The 14,479-nt window shown below is 37.0% G+C and overlaps 1 protein-coding gene across 1 annotated transcript; it reads right to left on the bottom strand.

Moving 5' to 3' along the window:
• Positions 1 to 6,505: 6,505 nt before the first annotated feature.
• Positions 6,506 to 13,886, bottom strand: p2ry4 (pyrimidinergic receptor P2Y4). The gene is made up of 2 exons (XM_026917569.3): positions 10,508 to 13,886; positions 6,506 to 9,593 (listed from the first exon to the last, which is right to left on the bottom strand). The coding sequence occupies exon 2, from the start codon at positions 9,584 to 9,586 to the stop codon at positions 8,504 to 8,506; it is 1,083 nt and encodes a 360-aa protein (XP_026773370.1). The 5' UTR covers positions 9,587 to 9,593; positions 10,508 to 13,886; the 3' UTR covers positions 6,506 to 8,503.
• Between the last annotated feature and the right edge of the window lie 593 nt (positions 13,887 to 14,479).

The raw sequence follows: 14,479 nt of genomic DNA, 5'->3' as shown, positions 1-14,479 counted from the left end.
ATGAATGATGCACTTGATCTTTTTGCAGGGTTTGACCAACAGAGGTCAGGGTCATCCTGTAAAAGAAAAAGCACTATCCTTAATGATGGTTCAGAGGTTGTCTAAGAACATGCAAGAATTAAGAAATAATTTGTTCAATGAAAAATAAAATTTTATATAAAATATTCTACACATCTGCAAAAATGATTGATTTTTAAAGATAATAAAGATAATGTTTTGTGTAAATGTTTAAACTTCGAGACCATGAGAATCTCGTAATGTTTTTAGCCCACAATAATGCATGTCGTAAAACTTGACTATAAATATGAATGGTTAACCTTCTTGGATTATTTACAGCTTGTTTATGAGATTTCACTTGCGGAAGGCATTTTCTCTCTAACAGCTATTGGCTAGATAGATAGACACAACCTTTGATTCTTTATTATTGACACTCAGGGTTCATCATTATCTGTGTCACTGAGTTTGAAACACAGTTTTATTCAAACATTACAATTCATCTTCCTGTTCAAGTCTGGTACACAATGAAATCCTGCTTGAAATCTTCAGCTATCTGTTTGTGCTGTTAGTTTTCTAGCCCAAAAATTAGCCCACTAATGTTACTGAAGTTCTCACTGTTCTTGATTCCCAGGACCTGTGTGTTCTGTAATCAGTGTGATGGATATAACTAGACTTTCAAGATCATTGCTGCTACAACATTATGCCAAATAAAAAGAAAGGTTTTCATTGACAACTGTTCTCTCAGTATGGGGTTAATGGAAGAATCTGGGCTGTGCAACAAAATATTGTACAATAAAAAACTGATCTGCTCAAAAGCTTGTTCTGGCAGTAACACGTAGGTGCTGTGGAAAGTGCAGAAATGACTAAAAAAAAAAGAAATAATAATCCTTAAGTGAGTTCCCTCAGATAACCAAGGTTTCTCATATAACTGTGTTTGTCTGTGTTATTAAAGCTGCTAATATGGTGTAATCCCCACTATCACTCTCACCTCCTCACCAGCACCTCTGTTCTGGCCTGGCCACTGGCTGAGACACAAGGTGGCCTCTGGCTGACTGTCTCATAATTGAATGAACGATTATCCATCCCATTAATAGACAATGATACAGAGCAAGCGGCCATATGTCTGGAATATTAATGAGTGGCTGCAGGGGGGTTGATAAGAGGAAAGCAACGCAGGGTTAATCCCCTGTACAGCTTGCGTACAGTTTGCAGTGTGAGTGTGGTCACCAGCTTTCCTGACTCAAACACTGCCCTTAGATGTCTTGGCATCATTCATGCCAGTGCAGCAGAAGAGTAAGAAACCCTAGCTGACAACTAATCAATGTTTACAATCTTTTAATACCCACTAGCACTGCATTATCACTTTACAATACTATTACAACGCTTTAATCAATAATATGCAAATCCATTAATAGTTGTTTACTGTAGAAATAGTTTACATTTTTGCCATTCCCATGATACCTAGAGCAAAGTTCTGCAAATCATAATTCAAATGAATGTAATTAAAAATGTTTTATATTTAAAATGGATTACTTTTTGACTTATCCATTATTATTATCCAGTAACTACACTGTAACATCACAAACTTTCAAGTTCTGACTGATCAGTTTTACAAGCAATTCTAAAAGAATTGGCTACAAATAAGTGTCATATCAAATTCTGCATCATAACACGGGCCAGGCAACATGCAGCATCCTGGCAACATGGAAAAGCAAGATGACTTAAGAGATTAGGATGAAAGACAGACTTTTTTTTTTTAAATACCCCTCCCCAAAGCAGCAGGAGAGGAACACGTAAAACATTTATGGTGCAATTCAGCTCCATGCAAATCAATATTTACCATCTATTAGCATCAAAAAGGAATATTTCCCATTTTACCTTGCAATAATGGTGCTCGGCGCGGCAAAGTACCTTATCACAGGTTCGTCAGGGAGAGAAAGCTCCTTGTTTCCATGGCAACAGTGAAAGCCATTGGTTTCCTTTTCAGACAGATAATGAACTTCTCTCCTCTTTATGTCACTCGTCCACTCCACTCACAGCTTCTCACAATAAAGTCTGTGCATCCTTGAAATCGTTCATCAACTCCTGCTAATATCAGTCAGACATAAATTTGAGCAAACAAGCTATTTACTGTTTTATTTATATATTATATACTGTTACATATTTTATTTTCATCATATTTGTGCACAATTTATTAAATAAACTCTATGCAATCCTACAATCTCTTCAACTGAAGACTGTTAAAATCCTCATCCAAAATTCCTTGTAAGTTCCATTAAATAATCATATTTAAAACATACCTACAGTGAAGTTCAAAAGTCTGAGACTAGGTTGAAAATCTGGGATTTTTCATTTAAAATTGGAAATAAACAGAAGGTTTTAGAATCTGAAATATTTCAAACAAAAAAAGTAAATAAAAAAAAAGTCAATATCTTGAATATTTAATATTCAGGATTCTGCACTATTTATAGGTCCCTATTTAAATGTAAGCAAATTTGTGATATTGATCATGTTAACTGCTTTGTACAAAAGGTCAGATTTTCCTCATGAATAATCTCTTATATTGAAGCATTTGTTCAAACAACACTCTGATGGATTTGATCTAAAATGGATCATAAGGTTTTGTGTCCATGCCAGCTCGAGTACACACTGTCAGTAAAGCAAAAAGGAGACATATCAAATACTAGGAAACTCTGAAATTCATGTAAATATTTCAAAGATTCTACTTTTCGATCAAGTTGTTGTCAATAATATAATATGTAATGAAAATTGTTGTATTAAAATTAAGAAAAGAATGCAAAATAGAAGCATTTTAACTAGCGGTCTCAGAGTGTCCTAAAAAATAGTGTCTTAAAAATAGACTCATACCATTACCTTAATACTGGTAGTAATAAATTGCAATATCTAAAATAAATATGCTCAATAGCCTGTCACTAAAGATCACTAAAGCAGTGCGGTATGAGATAATCATTTGATGATAGACAATGATGATGATCATAAAGAAACGATAAGATAAAATGATCTTATTTTTTTTCAGTGCCTTTGGGAAACTTGCCCTGCTATTTATCCCACTGCACTGTTACTCAGATATCCTCAGTTTCACACAGTTTCCTCAATGGCAAAAGCAAAAGGAAAACATACCTAAAAGAAGTGAAATATTACTAACTGCAGTGCATTAACATACTACATATATATATATATATATATATATATATATATATATATATATCAGGAAACAAGGATTTAAAAATTCAAAGTATGTATATTGTATGTCACAAAATCATGTTATTAAATTACCTTTGAAAAGAAAAGGGATGTAGGCCTGAATCCAAGGCTAATGATAAATATATAATTGACCCAATGGTCTGCCAAATATCTAGCATTTAAATGATTAAGAGAACTCAATTCACATCAGCCAGTGTGCTTTCTGCCACTCACTCAAGCCTGCAGCGAATACGACACCTACAAATAGGAGTTTCATTTAGTATAATATGATAAAAGTATTACGAATAGTTTAGTTATGCACCCAGTCAATTTCTCACTAGTCAATATCACAGAACATATTTCAATAAATGCGGGGCAGAAAGATTATGTATTCCAAGACCTTAAGTGAAAGTCCCTACACGTCTAGAATATTCAAGTATTCAAGTACTTGTGGCATTAATCTCCCTATATCCACTGTGCAATGGCCACTGAGGAACCCTTCATAACAGGCGCTAACTAACATTACCTTATTTATCAAAGCTGTTTCACTGTCCTTACGCACTGCGTGTCGTATCAGCCAGTACAAATGCATAAAGAAAAGCCCAAATATTTGCAGAGGAGCACCCACAAAGAAAACTGCTTTGTTTGTTCATATGTGTGTTGAATGTGTGAGTGTGCAGTTTGTATTCTTGGTAATAATTTGTATTCCATGTGATGAGAGATTAAATATTGCTTAACTGACAATCTTTCATGAAGAATATATTTTAAAGCAATAATTTAAGTTTATATACAGTAAGGTCCATATATATTTTTGAACATTGCAATGTAACTGGTATTTTAGCTGTCTACTACAGTATATTGGAGATAATATTGAATAATGAATGAATATCAACCCAAAGTGTAGAATTCCAGCTTTAATTTGAGAGATCTGGCATTCAAATCAGGTGAATAATGTAGGAATTACAGCACTGTTTATATTTTATACCTTCTTAAGGGTATAAAAATATAATTGGACAACTGGATGCTCAGCTCTTCCATGGCCAGGTGTGTTACAATAATAATAATAATATTATTATTTCATCATTATTTCACTTACATGTAAGAAGATGAAAGGTCTAGAGTTGATTTCAGATGTGGCATTAACATTTGGAATTTGTTGCTGTTAACTCTCAGTATGAAGTCCAAAGAGCTGTCACTGCCAGTGAAGCGAGCATGAAATGTCAAAACAAACCCATCAGAGCAAAAACATTAGGTGTGGTCAAATTGGTACATTCTCAAAACGAAAGAGTGCATTGGTGAGCTCATGAACACCATTGGATATGGACGACAGAGGAATTTTTCCCTAGTGAAGAGGAACTCCTTCACAACAGTTGACCAAATCAAGAACACCCTCCAGGAGGTGGGCGTATCTGTGTCAAAGTCAACATTCAAGAGAAGACTTCACCGGAGTAAATACAGAGGGTTTACCACATGATGTAAACCACAAGATAAAAAGGGGAAGACCGGATTAAAGTTTGCCAAAAATATCTAAAAAGTCCATATACTTCTAGAACAGCATCCTATGGACGGATGAGACAAAGATCAACTTGTACGAGAAGAGAAGGTAAGAGTATGAAGAAGGAAATTAACTGCTCATGATCTGAAATATACCTCATCTTATGGTATGGGCATGTATGGCTGTCAGTGGACCTGGTTCTCTTGTACTTATTGATGATGTGACTACTGACAGAAGCAGGAGGATGAATTCTGAAGTGTTTAGGGGTATATTATCTGCTCAGATTCACCAAAGGCTTCGAAACTCTGTGATTCACAGTGCATATGGACAATGACCTGAAGTATACCTTGAAAGCAACCCAAGACTTTTTTAAGACAAAGACATGAAATGTTCTGCAATGACCATTGAAAAGTCAATCACCTGACCTGAATCCAATTGAGAATGCATTTCACTTGCTGAAGGAAAAATGCCAGAAGAACAAGCAGGAACTGAAGAGAGCTGCTGCAAAGGCCTGGCAGAGCATCACTAGGGAAGAAACCCAGAAGTCAGGAGTTCACTGAGTGCAAAGGATTTGCAGCCAAGTGTTAAAAATAACAATTTAATTTATAATTTTTAGGTCGTGCAATTACTTTTGGTCCCTTAAATAGGGGGGACCACATATAGAAAGTGCTGTAATTCCTACAGTGTTCCCCTGGTTTGGAAGGATACCCTCAAATTAAAGCTGAAAGTCTGCACCTTGAGCTCATATTCATTATTTAATTTAATATACTGTGGTAGACAGCTAAAATAACAATAACATTGTCAATGGCCAAATGTTACTATTAAAGTGGCCGGTGAGTGTATATATAAATTTTCATTTTGGATCACAGTGATTCTCTAACCCACATGCGATTAGCAACTTATATAGAAACATGCATATTTATATATTTAGTGTTTTGACATATGGCCTCTCGTTCATTTATTATTATTATTATTATTATTATTATTATTATTATTATTATTATTATTATTTTAACTGAATAGCTGAAATTTGTTCCTATTTCCTCATTGCATATGCACTGTCACTGGAGGAAAATGGAAGGACTGGGTGAATATGCATTTGCCCATCAGCATTTCATCACCCTCCATGACCTCAAACCCCTTCTTTTCACCCACACTACAAAAGCAACAGTCAACAGGTCTATTTATCATAGTCACAGTCATCAGGCAAAGAGCTTGGGGAGTTCAGATTAATTTAGTTAATGTGGTTTTAATTTTAAGATGCCAATAAGGCCATCTACTGGCCAATAGAGGGATTGAGCAGTTGCACAGAAACTCCAAATCTCCAATCTAAGAGCAACTAACTAAAGATTAAAATACACCTGAACAATTCTAAATAATGGAAGAGATATAAAAGACAAAAGGGACTACAACAATGCATTGGTTTGAAATATAATTAAAAAATAAATAAAGAAATAAAATAAAAATAAAAAAATTTAATGTTGACGCTGGCATCCCATGCAGGGTGTCTTCTGCCTCATGCCCAGCGTTTCATATTCCAGATCCACCGCAACCCTCATGAGGACAAAATGCTTAACAAAGATGATTGAATGAATAATAATAAAGAATGTCTAGTTGTTTTCGAGCTTTTAGATTCAAACAAACTTTGTAACAAAGGCATCATTTGCATAATTTTTTTTTTCATTTCAAACTTATATAAAAAGATGGTGATAATCCAGAAAGAAACAGCGGATGCACATGATTAGATGGTTCATATGCAATCACAATATACACTAGCAGCCAAATGGACACACCATTAAAATTATTAAATAACATGTGAAATTACGTAGTAACCCAGAAAGGTGTCAAACAAATAAAAACTATTTTACATTCTTAACAGTATTCCTGATGATGTTTTGCTCACTCTTAATTAAAGTATTAACAGTGAATAAATTGAGCTCTTTTTTCCTCACCGGGTTGTGAAAATCAGATTAATAATAGGTTGTTTTTCTGCCTTATGAATGTGTGGTGAACAGGGGATAATATTTCATCAGATCATGTGAGATGATCTCTGTCTAGAAACCAAAACAATCAAAACTTATTTCCCTCATTTTATTTCTCCTATCACAGAGCTTCCTGCAGTAGTCTAAGCCATGATAAATGATTTACACACACACACACACACACACACACACACACACGCACACACACAAAAAATACCCTGCACCTCCCACAACTTTCCCACACACTAATGTTGTCACAGAAAAGACATACACACACCAAACTGAAAATGCACAAAAGACATTAAGTGAAAATAACTGTGCTAGAGGTAATAAGGAATTATTAAATCTTTAATATCAAATGGGAATCACAACAAAAATTAACATCCACTAGAACCAGATTTCACATTATTTAAGGTACTTTTCGTGACATTTATAAAATAAAAGACTGACCACATTAAATACAGTGCATAATCACAGCAATATCTAATAATAAAGGATATTTGTCATATTTTAACACACGCACACACACACACACACGCACGCACTCACACATACACCATCGAAGGTACACATTTTGTTCCTTGCGTATGGGAAGGTGCATGTTGTGTAACTTTAATTACCTTATAGAATAAAGCTTTAAAGTTACATCAGTGGTCTGTACAGTCCAGTTATGTACCATAAATAATTTTAACACAAGCTATACTATATTCACAAAGATATATACTAAATGTACAGAAGATGTATCCTTGATGCTCCCACTGCAATGACAAGGAAAGGTACATTTATTCCTTTATTTCTGTGTGTGTGTGTTTGTTTGATTGTGTGTATGTCTGTATTAAAATATGAAAAATAAATTTTGGTACCGTTATTACTGAGAGTGCTCACACACACTGTACATATTTTTGTCTTTGTGAGGTACTACCATGGACATCCACTGCCTATATCCTGGGTCATTTCTAGCTGTATACGTGGTATAAGCCGTCACTTATGGCCTCTGAGCCACCAGGTGGCCCAAGCAGGATGTCGCTTAGAGCCCCAAAGATGAGGAAAAACCCCTGCCTGCACACTAGCCCTATCCTTGACCTAGTTAAAAAAAAGTGTGAGGACTAAGCAAATGTTCTCACAGTCTTCAAATTTTCACATATTACAATAATTATGGGGACATTCGGTCCTCACACACACACACACACACACATACACACACACTCCTACACTGAAGGATAAAAACAGCTGTGTCACAGAGTTGCCAGAAACTCAAACCCTTTATGTCCTTTAAAGAGCAATAGTCCACTCTATAGCATTGTATGTGTCTGCATTCCTCTGAGGTAATACCAAGAGTCTATAGTTCACCTTGTACACTTAATTGTCATATTATATTGCAGTGCTATATTATTTTCTAACTGCAGTTTTAACAACAATGACAACCAGGCAGCAAATGAAGCAGAACTGAAAACTAGAAAGATGCCTGAGAGGCTGAAAGAGTATCTCAGCACTTGAATAACAACCTTCATGAGATTGGAAGGTTATTAGATATGGAGTGTATTCCAAAAGTGAATTACTTTAAATGGCAACATTATGTTAATGTTTACATCTTGCGAGTAGCACTGATGTGTTTGTCTTCAGAAGATGGTGAACATGTGGAGTCTCATGGCAATGGCCATAAAGAACTTCTCCTCTGCCTCCATATAGGATGTGCCATGCAGTGACATTTTGCAGACAGAAACAAAACCATCCTTCACCCTGGTTGTAATTCAGAAAGTAACTCTGAGGCATTACATTCCTTTGGGTTGAAATTACGTTGCTTTGGGATGACACACACACAGCTCTAGTGTGGACAATCATTATTTGCTTCCACGGCAGGCTTTTTGTAAACCAAAGCAAGGTCATTATTTTTGTCTGGAGGGGACTGCAAATTGCCAGCCGTTTGCCTCTTAGCGAATACTCGGATAAGTCTGGAGCGGTAGTGATCCCCCGCTAGGAAGTAGAGGATGGGGTCCAGGCAGCTGTTGGAGCTGGCCAGTGGCCGTGTGACTTTGTATGTGAAGTTGACAATGTTGAGGATCCAGCAGTCAGCCTCCAGAACACGGTACGTATAGTAGAGTGTGCGTGTGATGTGGAAAGGGACAAAGCTAACAGCAAACACAACCAGCACTATAATGATGAGTTTAATGGACTTCTTCCTCGACTTGCCCCTCTGACTGGCAGAAATTTGTCTGGGGCGACAGAGAGCCCGTGCCATTAGGCAGTAACACACCATGATGATAACGAAGGGCACGCCGAAGAGCAGTGTCATCACAACCGAGCTGTAGGTGACATAATTTTCAAAATCAGAAGGACTACTTGTGTCGTGACACAATGTGTCATTATCCCGCTGTGTAGTGGTGACAAAGACTAGGTTGGGAATCAAGCACGCGGTCACGGCCGCCCACACCAGACCACACACCAGCTGCGCATAGCGCGGCTTGGCCAGTCTGAGCGAGCGGATCGGGTGGCAGATGCCCAAGTAGCGATGCACACTGATACACGTGAGGAAGAGGATGCTGCAGTATAGGTTGGCATAGAACAGGAAGCGCACCGCTTTGCACAGGGCTACACCAAAGGGCCAGTGGTTGCGATTGGCGTAGTAGTAGATGAGCATGGGAAGAGATAGCACATACAGAATGTCTGACAGTGCCAAATGAAACATGTACACTGTGCTAGCGTTCCAGGGACGCATCTTAGTCAGGAACATCCACAGAGCCACGGAGTTGAGCACCAAGCCCAGCACACACACTATTGTGTATGATACAGGCAGCAGGATGTATTTGAACTCTTCATCGAAGCGGCAGCTTTTATTGGCCTCCTCAGAATCCAGTGATACCGGGAAAGGACTGGAAATGTTTATTAAGAAGGGAAGTGGTGTGCTCATCTTGTAGCTGAAAACAGAAAGACTTGTATTAATTAAAGAGCAAACAGAATGATAGATATATTGTTGTCAATCCAAAAAGTATGAGTTCACTCATAATGATACGGAGAATATATACCAGATATTAAAACAAGAGTAAGCCTTTTGATTATCATGTACACATCTTATATTAAATCCTTCTTTCAGCTTTGATTCATTCTTAGTATATAACTCCCACTTCGCCTCAGATACTGACATGTCCAACATTTTAGTGTATCATGAGCCAGTGCCTGAGATTTTGGATTCTTTTATATTTGTGTGTTTTATGTTTATTTTAAAGCAAAAAAAAGAAGACAATTGGTTTCTTCACATACATCTGTCTATGAGCATAAGGGATAACACTTTCACCTTGAACCTTCACTTTCACCTTTACTAGATCCCAGCTTTGCTATTGTAAAATGCCTGAGTGCTGATTTCACCACTGACTCTGTAACAGGGCGAAGGAGCATCTTCCTTACATGCACACAGCCTACTCACCAGACACCATGCAACTCTGGCAATACAGCAAAACCTTTTCGAATAAGACACAAGTTTGGATCTGAATATGAATTATTAAAGAATGGAGTTATGAGAAATAAGTTCTATTTATTCTTCTGTGTAACAGGACAGGAAGTTCCTCGTTTAAAGCGAGTTAAAGTAACAAGTTTCCAGCAGCATTCCTACTTATTTACACACACACTAAAGGAAAGCTTAGGCTTAAACACTATAATAACAAAGAAAATTGTTAGATTTTGAGTATTCGCAGCAGCCAACTGAACTACACGAGGCTTAGTGGTGGGTTACATTCTTCATTCACCTCTACTTGTTCTGGAAAATATGGAAAATTATCTACTGACATATTATTCTAAACTAAACCCAGGCAAATATAAGTGAAATTCTCCAAACCTTTTTTAGTCCGCATGAGTGGTGAAGGTGTCCATTCAGGGTGTGTGAAGTGAAAGAATTGACCGTAACGACAGAGTGCGCGCGCCCATGTGTGTGTGTGTGTGTGTGTGTGTGTGTGTTCTGTGGCCCCGCCCACAGAGTCATTGAAAAAAGGAGCATGTACTGTACGTGAGTTAAATAAAAGACCTCAACACTAGGCTATATCACAAGACCAGGAACAATGGAGCAGAGCAATCAGTTTTAATCAGTTATAAAAACCAGGTAATGTTTAAGCGAGGTGGGAAACTTTCTGTAATGTTTCCCTTGCTTCTTCTGCTTATTATTATTATTCTTTGAATGCACATGTTACATTTATTTTCATACAACAGCTTCAGCAACACACATTCACGCAATTTGTACATTCTGCATTCTGCATTTCAGCTAACTCGATAGAAAAGTGACTATCACTAACATACACTATATAGCTAAAAGTTTGAAAGTTTGCGAACACCTGATCATCACACCCATATGTGCTTTTTGAACATCCCATTCCAGATACCGTCCCCTCCCAACCCCCTACACTTGCTGTTATAATAACCTCCACTCTTCTGGGAAGGCTTTCCACTAGAATTTGGAGCGTGGCTGTGGGGATTTGTGTTCATTCAGCCACAAGAGCATTAGTAAGGTCAGGCACTGATGTCGGGTGAGGAGGCCTGGGTGCACAGTCAGCATTCCAGGTCATCCCAAACGTGTTCAGTGGGGTTGAGGTCAGGGCTCTGTGCAGGCCTCTCGAGTTCTTCCGCTCCGATCTTGGCAAACCATGTCTTCATGGAGCTCAGTTTGTGTACAGGGATGTTGTATTAGTGGAACAGGTTTGGGCTTCTTAGTTCCAGTAAAGGGAAACTGTAATGCTACAGCATACAAACACATCCAATACAATTGTGTGCTTCCAACTTTGTGTTAACAGTTTTTGGCAAGGCCGCCATACCGTATGGGTGTGATGATCAGTTGTCTTCAAACTTTTGGCCATATAGTGCATCTCTAAGTTTATCCTGTTTTAAGTATTTGCGTGAACCGACTCTCAAAAAGTCTTGCAAAGCCACAATCATCAAGTAACATTTGTTAAAAGATAGGCTAACCTTATTTCTTCAGATCAGTAAAAAAAATTAACCTTAGTTATAGCTAGGACTGACACAACAATTGTGTCTCAGTTACTGACTGTAATGCCAATAGTAAAAAAGCTTTTTCTCAGAACCACCTGACTAGCAACGTGTAACAATCATAAAGAAATAAACATGATGGGCGAGGCACGCACTAATGTTGTGCTAGATTAAAGGTTAAATTAAAAAAATGTGTAAATGTTCCCATAAAACAAAAGACTATGCATAACAATCTGGAAGATACATTGCAGGTGTTCAAATCCTAAACACATTTTCAAATTATATTCTGAGAGAAGAACCCCAACCTTCCCATTTTTCTTTCCAGTTTGCTTGGATGTTGCATGTGCCCCGAAGACCAAGGACTAAGAACATCATAATTTAATCCCATGATGAGCATAACACATCCAGCAATAAGCTATAAGCAGCTCACATGAGGTTTCAAGATCTATTAGCCATTACCTAAATAAGCATAAGTGCTTATGTATACAGGAAAGGGTTAATATTTACTTAGACAGGACAATCATGAACTTGGATGAGCAAACTTTGGAAGACAATCCCGGCAGTGATAATGGCAAAATGTCATAATGAGATATCTTTATCTATACAGTATCTCTGATAGTTGTATAGCAGGAATCATAGACACTCTAGGAGGAAGTAAAATTTCATGTTGTCTCATTCTGCATTTTTCATCCTTTACAGTAAAAATGCACTGGATAATAAGCGCAGTACTTTTTTTCTGCCATAGACTATTAGAAATTGTGATGTAACGAGGAAGTGGAAGAATCTAATGGAAAAACAAACCAGACTGAAAAGAACAATTACGCCAAATGTATATTTTGAAGGACAGCTAAAAATCTCTTGATGCAAATTTAATTATAGTGTTTAGCTGTCAATTATTTTTTAAATACTTAGGCCTGCATTTACTGGCATGGGGAAAAAACCATAGAAAAAATGTTGTAAGGAAATACAGTCTTAAGGCACTGAGTAAATGTAGACAAAAGGTGATTCAGGGAAATACAAATCCTAGCCACCAATCAGGATACTTTATACCTCATATGTGCAACCCTTTAGACAGTAATACAATTTAAAACCTATTCACACCACCAAAACTCTGCTTGTTATTGAGTTCTTTTATTTGATCCCTTTTCATGTTGTTGTTCTGCAGTATGCTTTAATTTATTTGTATGAATGGATGTACTGTATATTGGTCCCGTAAAAGTTTATATTTATATAATCAAGAATGTCTCAGTCTGTAAAGCCTATCATAGCTGACTGGAGGTTGAAACAGTGCTTCAATGCTCTGAATGTTAGTGAGCTGAGTGGGAAAGTGAGAAGGACAAATACTCACTTATCTCATCAGGACTGGATGGATCATTCTATCTATGGGGAATAGTCTCTATTCAGTGCTAAAACTGTGTTCACTGCTTTACATAGTTTTAGTCAAGAGGACTAGCATGTAGGATCAGACTGGCCTTCAGAGAGCTCCTGGAGCTGCAAATTCTAAGGCAGCCAAGCTACATGTGGTCAGAAGAGTTAAGACATGGGAATGTAGAACGAGAAGTTGTTCTGTTTTGAAGTTCAAGCCACAAACTTGCCACATCTTATAGTGTGATAGCATAAGGGTATTTTGAAGGTTAGGGAAAAAGAGAAGCATTCAGCCTATTACAAGAAACAGCATAGTTTATCAGCATCTGAATAACAAAAACAGCACACAAGGACATAGTGGAACATCTAAAAGTGTGCAAAAGTCATTACCCTCCCAGCTGCTCTCCTTTTCCTGCTGTCTCTGTGTCTCAACCCCCACCCACAAGATAGACCTCAGAGAGTTCCAAATGTGTTTCGATTTTGTATTTTTGCTATGCCCTGGCATTGAAATGATTAGTTCCTGCCTTACCACTAATCACAGAATGTCGGCCATGGTCCAAGACCGGGTTACAGTGTAATTGAATAATAAATGTAAGTCAAAAAAAAAACATTAAGGAGAAATGAACAAAGGAAGGTTTGCCAGATCTTATGTGTGCTAATAGTTCAGAAGAGTAATAAAGTGTTTACATAAATTAAGGGGTTAAATTCCCCTAGTAGATAACTCACTAGTTTATAAAATTTAAACATTGTTGTCTTAAAATGTGTGGGTAGATGAAAGGAATCAAATATTACTTAATATTATAAAATATTACGTAATTGAAACGAGTACACAGGCTGAACATGTGGGGTTGGGAGGTTTTGTCAGATCTGGGAGGAGACCCGTCATTCCTTATGATCCAGAAGAACTCACATCATAAAAAATGTGAACAATGCAGTCAGTCTAAATAGTTTTATAGTTTTATATGAACTCAAAGCAAATAGGATGACGCTTTACAATCTGGTTTTAAAATCTTCTGACGCGTCAAATTTCAGATACACCCTTTATTTACTGGAAAGTACAATGCCTTCTTACAGGTAGTGCAATATTATTTTCATAGCTTGCCCATGGTTTTTGAACATATTGGATAAACTGGGTATAACTGTATTTACAGTTGAAACCAGATATTTACATACACTTCAGAAAAAAACACAAAAACGTTTTTTTCTTTACTGTCAAACATTAAATCAGAGTAAACCTTTTCTGTTTTAGATCAATAAATATTAACATATTTTTTGCATTTGTTAAATGTCAGAATCGAGCGAGGGAGAATTTTTATGTATTTTTTTTATCACTTTCATCAAAGTCAGAAGTATACATACACTAAGTTTATTGAGTCTTTAAACAAAAAGAAAACTCCAGATGATTCCATTCTGAGCTTAAGAAGCTTCTGATAGGTTAATTGATTCCATTGGAGTTAATTGGTGGCAC

The sequence above is a fragment of the Pangasianodon hypophthalmus genome, chromosome 7 (genome assembly GCF_027358585.1).
Source record: "Pangasianodon hypophthalmus isolate fPanHyp1 chromosome 7, fPanHyp1.pri, whole genome shotgun sequence".
In the NCBI taxonomy this organism is placed as follows: domain Eukaryota; kingdom Metazoa; phylum Chordata; class Actinopteri; order Siluriformes; family Pangasiidae; genus Pangasianodon; species Pangasianodon hypophthalmus.
Note: the sequence above shows the minus strand (reverse complement) of the source record. Positions and strands in the feature narration are given on the sequence as shown.

Bases quoted from the DNA above. Each gene is read 5' to 3' on its own strand.
- p2ry4 (XM_026917569.3), bottom strand. From the start codon at position 9,586: ATGAGCACACCACTTCCCTTCTTAATAAACATTTCCAGTCCTTTCCCG.